Source organism: Rhagoletis pomonella, unplaced genomic scaffold, assembly GCF_013731165.1.
Source record: "Rhagoletis pomonella isolate Grant_MI unplaced genomic scaffold, Rhpom_1.0 Rhpom_scaffold_00011, whole genome shotgun sequence".
NCBI lineage: Eukaryota > Metazoa > Arthropoda > Insecta > Diptera > Tephritidae > Rhagoletis > Rhagoletis pomonella.
In genome coordinates this window covers 23,522,412-23,531,787 of record NW_023458565.1, presented here as the reverse complement: position 1 = coordinate 23,531,787, position 9,376 = coordinate 23,522,412, and the positions used below count along the sequence as shown (strand labels likewise).

General features: G+C 41.6%; 1 protein-coding gene across 1 annotated transcript; it reads right to left on the bottom strand.

The window, feature by feature from the left end:
- Nucleotides 1–1,331: 1,331 nt before the first annotated feature.
- On the bottom strand, nt 1,332–6,992 carry LOC118746864 (tectonin beta-propeller repeat-containing protein). Its single transcript, XM_036480825.1, has 9 exons — nt 6,694–6,992; nt 5,899–6,394; nt 5,655–5,819; nt 3,740–5,586; nt 3,528–3,674; nt 3,345–3,458; nt 2,306–3,273; nt 1,790–2,112; nt 1,332–1,736 (listed from the first exon to the last, which is right to left on the bottom strand). The coding sequence occupies exons 2-9, from the start codon at nt 6,385–6,387 to the stop codon at nt 1,698–1,700; spliced, it is 4,092 nt and encodes a 1,363-aa protein (XP_036336718.1). The 5' UTR covers nt 6,388–6,394; nt 6,694–6,992; the 3' UTR covers nt 1,332–1,697.
- Nucleotides 6,993–9,376: the final 2,384 nt, after the last annotated feature.

The following is a 9,376-nucleotide window of genomic DNA, read 5'->3' as shown; positions in this document are numbered from 1 at the left end:
CAGCCACGCCATTCACTACTTGGACGAAGGAGGTCGGACTTACCTTCGACATTTTGCTCTGCTTCACGGCGCATACAACCTCAATTGTCAATAAAGTACAAAGCCGCAACAAGATCCTCAAGTCGCTTGCCGGCAGAACCTGTTGGCAGTGTACAAGGAAATTAGCCGGCCGGTTCTGAACTATGCAGCGCCTGTGTGGACGCGGGGGACTAGTAGGACGCAGTGGATGAAGCTGCAGGCCTGCCAAAACATGGCACTCAGGACAGCGACAGTATGCCTTCTGATGTCGCCGCAACATCACCTGCACGACGAGGCCCATATGCTCACGATTAAAGAGCTAAACACAATGCTCTGCAAGAAATTCCTAGTAGGGTATCATCGTCGTGTGCACCCGAACAGACATCTGCTTGCGGAAGAACCCTCGCCACGGCATGTCAGAAGGTATCTATATGAACTGACGGACGAAATCCAGAGGCTCATAAAACAACCTCTGGACCCGACAGCTTACCGAGACGCCTTGAACGGCATTCACAGCGAGTCAGTCTCGAGTTATAATGACTCTCGACCTGTGAATACCGTTCTGGGAATACAACCACCAGACGTGGATGAGACAGAGCTTCGTCTGCCTCGGGAGACTCGGACCACAGCAGATGAAAGAGCAACTAAAATGACAACAGAGGAAACGGTAGGAGAGGAACGACAATTCTTCAACAAAATAATACCTCGATGGAGACGACAACAGACGAAACCAAAACGACAACAGGGGAAACTGTAGAAGAAACGACAGTTCTTCAATAAAATAATATAGACGACAACAGACGAAACAAACACGACAAAAGACGAATCTGTAGAAGACTACACGACAACTTTTCAACAAAATCATGGTGAAATAATAATCTGTTCAACAAAATATAAAAGCAACTTCGGCAAGAGTTAAAGAAACAACTTCTCAAATGACAGAAGAGGGTGCAACAGAAGAAACTCTAAAGACAACATTACCGGAAGAAAGGTAGGAGTTTCAAAATTTTTAAGTTTTTTGTTCTTAAATTAAATTTTTTATTAAAAAATGCTATATCTGTCTGGGAAAAATTAACTGGCCATTGACAATGATGAAGAGGGCGATACGAAATAAACTTGTTTCTATGGGCTGGGTACTGTGATACTTATTTCATTTATGTAAACTTGAAATATCATTATTAATATAACTAAGTAATTCAAGTGCATTTTCTAGGTTTGATAAGTAGAAACATACATACATGTAACTCAGAGGGGTATTTTACCTAAATATAATTGCCAAGGGAAATGGGTACGAAGAAGGCAGATTTTACTGGAATGCGTTCACAGAAAGTATGTACGGGCTTTTAAGGCTCATAAAAAAACGTTTTGAGTTTTTAAATTTTAATTAGCATTGACAGAACTTCCGTAATATGAATGGAGTAAAATTCTTTTGAGTCTTATGATTTAAATAAAAAAGGTACTATTATAACTTAAAAATATCGCAGCCTTAAATAAACAGATAATGCTGCCATGGAATGATATAATAGAATGTTTTCAATAAAAATAAGCTAAGTGAATTATACTTTTAGCTAATAAAGCAAGAATGTGGTGCTGCTTAAAAGTAAAATACTTCTATTAAAATGGAAAATTATGGAACACTGCATTTTTGGAGATAGTTTTAATAGGTTTTAGGCTAGGTATTATGAAAAGCTTTCCAATGAAATATGCTGCCATTGACCCTGAAAAACAAAATTTTGAATTAAATTGTTTAGGAAATTGTTAAATTGCATACCGGTATGCCTAAATTCCAACCGGCACCTGCTGGATTCTCCTTGGTTATACCACAACGTTTACAAACGATGCCATTTTGTGCAATCGCCCAAACTTCCGTGCCTACAGAGACCGATTTGAAACCGATATGCGTCTCGGTATGTGGAGGAATATTTGGCATATTCGGCAAGAACTGCCAATGTGAACCCTCTGGGAATGTTTTAGTTATTTCTTTGCGCACAGCCAAGCGATTGTGGTTGTCTAAAGCCCAAATACCAGCGTGCCCCACAGATACCGTGCGGAATGTTGTGCCAGGAGGAGTTTCCACCATTTGCCAAGCTTCACCTGTGTTGATTGAAATGATATAAGTACTGCTTGGATACATTTATATAAGCACCAGTGAAAGGTATAATTAAATAAATAATTGCACAAGTTTCAGAACTAGTAAGTGCGGAATTCTTCCGTTGCTTATGTGCGGGGAATTTTCCATTTATTATGGAAACATACATGTGTAGGTATGAATACAAACGTAACTCACCCAATGGATTGTGTCTAGTAATGCCATAACGAAAATATATCATGCCATTTCGTCCAACAGTCCATACTTGTCCCGTTGGCCCCACGCTAATTGCAATCAACGGCTGTTCACTTGGTATGTGTTCCCAACTATCACCTCGCGCATTTTGTTGCGTAACACCATGCCGTATCAATACATCCCCATTCGATGCCACTGCCCAAGCGCAGACGGGCAAATCCTCCCAATCGCTTAAACTATTAGCGCTATCGGCATCACCACCAAGCACTTGTAACGAGGCATCTAATATCTTCGAGTGACTAAGCTCCTGCCATGGACCGCTACTAGTCAGTCGGCATTTCTTTAGCCAACGTCGTCTGCGCACACAATCGGTGATTTTTTTGTGAGCATGATAGGTGGCTGGAAAGTCGATAGCATACTGCCAGCCTTCTTTATCCGCACCGCCGGGTATATTAAAATCCACCATCCAATCTGTTATCCACTCGCAGTGAGTGGACAACAATTTTGTGTGTTCTTTGCTGCGCTTTTGGCGACCACTTGCGTCGCTCCACATGTGTCGATCGGTGGGCAGGCTTTTGGTGGTGAATCCACTTATGGGATTCCAGCGTTGATTTTCGTACACATAGTAGGTATGCGTATCAACCATGGAATTAATTTTTCCAGAACCACCTTCTAGTCCTTTCAGAAATTGTCCACCCCAACCGCCATTGTATACCCAAGCAGTGTTGTCACACGAAATGCCCCACACCACGCCAGCATGGCAAGAAAATGTACGTTTTATATGGCCACCAATTTGACGCCAATACATCTCTTGCATAGAGATGATCAGCGAGGGACAACGATAGACAATATTAAATAGTTTTACACGTCCGCTAACGTAAAGACAAGTCACGGCGGCAGGATCTGTGCGGTACTTGTAGTCGGCGAAGTGCGTGCTATTCACATGCAATTGGTAATGGTGTTCCAAAGCTCTGCGTTAGAAGAAAGAATATAGTTAAAGGCATTCTAAAGGGAATGTTCGGCAACGGAATAATTCGCTTACTTGATGCGGAGCGTGAAAGTTGCACCAGGTGCGAATACCACTTTATCATTACGTATTTCATTAAGCCATTCTGAGTCACACATGCTGTTCAGAACTATGGTATTCTCATTGAATCTGGGTATGAAAATTGATATAACATCAACTACATGTAAATAAGAAAGTTTGCACATTCACTTTATTTACCTTGGATTAATATGCATCGCAATGACACGGAATTTTTCCACCCTGGGATGTGTCTTTATATTTGGATGGCACTGTAAATCAAACCGTATTTGATCTGCATCGTCGTAAACACAACCAGATACCTCCAGTTCTGTACCGATAGGCATTCTGTAACATTAAACATATATTATAAACAAAGCATTAAACATATAAGTATTTTTTTTTTTACCGACCCATTATATAGTGTGTTGTAGTAAGGTGTTTCCATTGTATTCACATCGAACTTCTCAACATAACAATTGCGTTCTTTGTCCAACTGATTTGCCTTCATATTGAGTGGATCAAAAACGAATACTTCGCCTAGGTCACTGGTGATCCAAATGGAATTGTTCGCAGGCTTGCCCAACACTTCATTTATTTGACAACAAACGGAACTGAGATGAGATAGCCAATCCTCCATTTCGGCATCACTGGAGAATTGCAGTTTTATTGGTGAACAATTGATTGGCAAACGTGGTGCGTGCAGCGCGATACGCGGTGAAGACGGCTCGCTACAGCACTGCACACATGTGATAGCTGACAGTGAAAACTGAATTTTTGTAGTAACACCATCTGGATTGAGCACAGTAAATGTACCGGAATCGGAGTCTGCGATAGTTGTGCTGGCATCTGTTGCACCGGCACTGCCCGTTGCACCACTCACCCATTCTAATTCGATTAAACAATCTTCGAATTCTCCACCGGGCCGTTGATAACGTGCCTCCGCTGATTTAATCCATGAGCTCAGCTCGACTGCCTTTTCGTATTTTTCTACGTTATTCAACTTTTTTAGATTCTCCTTTTGTTTTTGTAACTTGCCAATAATATCTTTTCGCCATGTTGCATCTACATCTACTCTGCCGTTGCTAGATGCTTGCTCGTTAAACCAATTGGGTGCATTTGCTGGATCAACGCTTACGCCACCAGCTGCAACGCAACTCCACATAACCTCGCATTCGGTCCAAAATTGCGAACCAGCATGATCTTCATCCTCACCCAGATATGCATCTGAGCCATGGTGTGTTGAGTCTGATTCGAACACGGCAGAATCACTCTCCGGATGTGCCTCTGTGCCGACTATGGAGCCAACGCTACGCACTGGTGACCAGGCGCGCGGATTTTTTAGCTGAGTTTCGAAGTGTTTGCCTGAGATTTCAGTTACGACCTCGGTCGCGGGCGCACTGGATGCGTGTGCTGCATGTTCTCGCATCGCAGAAGTGCGTTTCTTATGGCGCTCATTTAAATTCAAACTACCGATGTTGGGCGGTGAATCAGCGGAATATTTCCAGATGTCACTTTTGAGCCGCGCCTGCGCTGCTGCTGCACCCGTTGCGCTGCTATTCGTGGAAGCAGGGCTGGCGGACACATTTTCAATGGGTGCACATGTCTCCACAACACCTTTTTCCTTATCCTTGCTATACAAATTTGAGAAACTCTGATGCTTTGAACCGGGTGTTGAGCCACTGCCACTGCGTCGTGACACAATCGACATGGAGCTAGACGTGCGACTTATCTGCATAGGGCACTGAATTTGCCGCCATTGCTTGCCAGTCGGATCAGAAGTGGACACGCCTGAGCGAAAGTATAGTGCACGATCCGATGAACCGACAGCGAAAACTTGATCATTAGGAGCTACAGATATTGACGATATGTTCACAATCATCTCTACCCAACCACTGCCAATGGCAGCGTCCTCGCTGATACCAGCTGCTTCACCTTTAACACCGCGTCGGAACCATACATGGCTATCATTGGTTACACACCAAACAGTATCGGTACCCACTGAGACTTGGCTGATTTTGAGTGTGCTCGACGAATCATTGCTGCTAATTGGAGGCTTGACATCTAGCCACGCTTCACCCGAGAGATTTTCGCGCATTACTCCAGTACGTACAATAGCGCGTCCATTATATAGTACCGCCCAGACAAGACCAGTCGGACCAACACTTATTTGTGCCAACTCACAGCCGGGAGGAGTGTTAATTGCATTCCAGCGAAGACCTTCTGGTGCAGAAGTGCTTACACCGGTGCGAAACATTGCCTGAAGGATGGTAAAAATAAAAACTAGTTTTACTAGCATAGTAAGTGAACAAATTACGTAAATCATACCCTTCCGTGTGCAGTGATAGCCCACACGATCATAGTACCCAATGGTGCATTTGGTACATTTGTGCCCCCAACAGAAACATCAATAAAAGGCTCTTGTGTGGGGTCTTTATGTAGTGGCGCTACGGCACACCAGCTGTTCAGCGCACTATAGCGGCGAAAACGTACCTGCGAGAATAGTTTTTTTTTAATAAGTACCTAATAAAATACAATTTGTTTCAATTTAAATAATCGTATTAATACTCACCCATTTTCTACGCCGTACATACGAGTTCCATGAATTCTTCGCCGAGTATGTAGCGGGAAAATCTAACGCATACATCCAACCATCTTCCGCTAACTGCTGACCGTCCATATCGAGATCTAAATGCCAGTCTCCATCCCATTGCCACGCCATTGATGGCAACCTAACCTTATCAATGTTGCGTTCCACACTGCCATCAGCTGAGGAGAACTTATAGCGATCGGTAGGCAACAACTTTTTCGAAAATCCTTCAATCGGTAACCAGCGTTCATTCTCGTACGACTCTTCTTTGACGCGTATGGGCACATCTAAGCCAAATACATACACATAGACTTGACGATCACCACCAATGGCCCAAACAAAATGTGGCACAGCAGCAATTTTTTTGAACTCTAAACCCAAGTATGGGAACTCTCGCCAAGAGGAAGAATTGGTTGACAGTGTATACACGCGGCCTTCACTATTGGTGGCAAATAACAATGAGCTAGGCATGCTGCAACTATTGGAAGAAAATAAACAGAAGAGATACAATGGTGCCATATAAATTACTTTCGCTTTTTATGTAGTTATAAAAACGCATATATGATAATGATAACATTTGTTAGGAATGATTAAATGTATGCGATTGCTTAACGCTAGCTCAGTGAAGCGTTTTTTCATTTTTGGTACAAAATCGATGCAGCATTGTTATAGACATTGCAATAATTCTAATAACTGAAACAAGAGTTATGCAAACCAATTTTACACAATAAAAAATCGATTAAAATACTTTAGAAAGAGATGTTTTCTGGCACTTACCTCTTTTTTATTAATTCAGGTTTTTAAAATAGTTTCCCCAATTAAATATACCTAGTTCGAGGAATTTTTTGCTACACGTTGTTTGGCAGCGATTGATTCTTCTACTTTCGCATTTTTGAACTCAGTTAAACCAAATATGCACATATGTATTTGTAAATAATTATTTATTTTGTACAAATGTTTTACTTTATGGCTTTTCACTTTTTTGCGTCCACAGAAAGGCGTGATTCACTTTTACCACTCCTTGTTCGTCCTGCAGAAAATTTGCAATAACAATTACCGACTCCTTTGTGTCTGCTTCCGTATTATCTATTATCAGCTGATGGAGATTTGTTTACATTTTCCGATCCGAGTGATGCCATGCAGTAGATTAGAAAAATACCTTAAAACAGTAACAATCTTCTCCAAAACTCTAAATTTATTGCATTGACCCAGATATTCGTATTCAAATCTTCAAGAAGAGTTATAAAAATTCTCCACATTCGAAAATGTGGGCATTAAAATATCAAAGGTTTCTTCAATCAGAATATCAAAAAAAAATTTGGGTATGCTATTTCGTAATCCATAAAATTTTAGTATATTATTCTGCAAGTTCACCATTCCTATAAGTTTATGGAAAAGCGAAATTTCATTCAAATTATTAGTCTTTGTTGTTCATACGAAACAAAATAACTTTCGGTTTCGGCTAGTATCCTATTAAAATCCTCCAAGAAAATGAAAAACAATCTTGCGATACGGCATCACCATTCCGAAAGTGTTAAAAGAGGAAACGAAAAATTTGCAGTGCTGCATTTAAAAATAGTTATGGCACATATATCGATAATTAAATTTCCGATTTCCGCTATCAGCTGAAACATGTTTATTTTAATGATTTTTTACAAGTTTTTTGATTTTTATTATAAATGTACAAAAGTTTTGTGCTATATGAAAGCGTTAAAATTTTCCATCGAAGCTCTCATAGTTTTTGCACTTATGTTGATTAATCAGTTCGTTACAATGGTCTGCTAAAAAAGTTTAAGCAGCTGACAGTGGAGAGTCGACGTATTGATTTGACCACGGTCGGACGAACTACTCCTGCCCATTGCTTTGGAAAGCGAAGTACCACGACGCAGTAAGCAGAGGTGGCGCCGTAAGAGGTACTGACAATTTGGTTATGCACTGAAATTCACTTATAATTTCAAAAAATTAGTTCTTTTTACAAGTCGTATATATTTACAATTTAACACAATGAAACCAAGTTTCTTATCGAAAAGTTGAATATTAAGAAAATTTACGGTTTTGATAGTTTCTTTTATCTTCCTCATCAGCTTACTTTACTTTTCCTTGAGAAATGTCTTCGCTGCCAGGACGGCGCAATCTTGTATTCTATCATTCTTGGCACAGTACAGCCTTCTGCCTTCCTTGACTACAACGTACCTCCCGCAGATGAGGAAGATGGCCGAAAGTGCAAGGTGATTGGGGAAATAGAAGAATCATTGGCGAAACGACGGTAATGCGGGTTGGCCAGGAATCAACCAAGGTCACCTGGGTTGGCAACCCTCTGACATATAAAAAAGCTTTTCACATAAGAGAACCATCCGCCCTGCAATTCAGATTCATCATAAAACTGTGAGTTGTTTTTTGTGTGTGACAAATGCTGATTTAAATTTGGTGTCACGTATGACGCTTGAGGTCTAAATCCTGGTTAGGCTTGAACGACGGGAAGACGTGCTGCCCAATATGAAAGGCGATGTGTCTATCGGTTTTGGATTGTGGCTAACGTCACTCTGCACATCATTAGCCGTCATCGATTCGCCAACAGTTAGCGAGTGGCGAAACGAACGAAACGCGAGCGAGCGAGAAGTGGTGAATCGATGCCGGCTATTATTAAATAGTTAAGCGGAGATGCCAAATTTAGACCAGCTCTTTGCTGAAGGCTTTGAATACTCAGCCGTTGCCTCCAGGGGATTTCCTCTTTCGTTTAGGCCATGATTAAATGAATTCTGCACTTCCCGCACAAACAAAGATCTGCGAACACACACACGCACTTGTATTTAAAAGTAATTCGCTCGTTTTTAATTGGGTATGCAGTTCTCAAATATCTCTTCGCTGAACATAGTGAAGTGATAATTCGCTAGCATTTCCGGCCATGGTCAACGCCAAACCAGCTTGGCTATCACACGGCGCTTTAAGCATCGCTTCCAATCCACTCCCGGAGTAATTTTTGATATGGTAGTAAGCTACGGCTTAAAATCCACACAGGGGCTCTACATTAATCCATCCCTGAATAAATTCCAGCTCATTGCACAGCAGCATACCGCCGCTAGAGCATGATTCCTCCAATGGAGTACCCCAATTGATAAATGGTAAAAGGACCTCATCATGCGCTACCGCTTCATCGGCCTGCCTGCATATATCTCTAGGGACTTTTACGTGGCGGGTTCCAAACCCTCCGACCAACTAGATCCTTGGCCCCTTTTAATTGGAAACTTTTTTATTTAGCGTATGATTCGATGTGGCCCCACCAAAGTTGTCCCGATTACTGCACGAGCGTGGTTATAGAAATTCGCTTTGAGTTAAGTCAAAGAACAATGACGGACGGGCCCCACATTTGATGACGAAAGAACAAAAAAATAATTTTTCAGCGATTACAGAAAAGATTTGTCAGCACCATCAATAGATCTTGCGGTACCTAGCTTAGCTT

Coding starts and splice junctions, on each gene's coding strand:
- LOC118746864 (XM_036480825.1), bottom strand. CDS start 6,387: ATGCCTAGCTCATTGTTATTTGCCACCAATAGTGAAGGCCGCGTGTAT. Junction 5,820..5,898: donor ATGTACGGCGTAGAAAATGG/GTGAGTATTAAT, acceptor CTATTCTCGCAG/GTACGTTTTCGCCGCTATAG. Junction 3,274..3,344: donor ACTTTCACGCTCCGCATCAA/GTAAGCGAATTA, acceptor CTTCTAACGCAG/AGCTTTGGAACACCATTACC.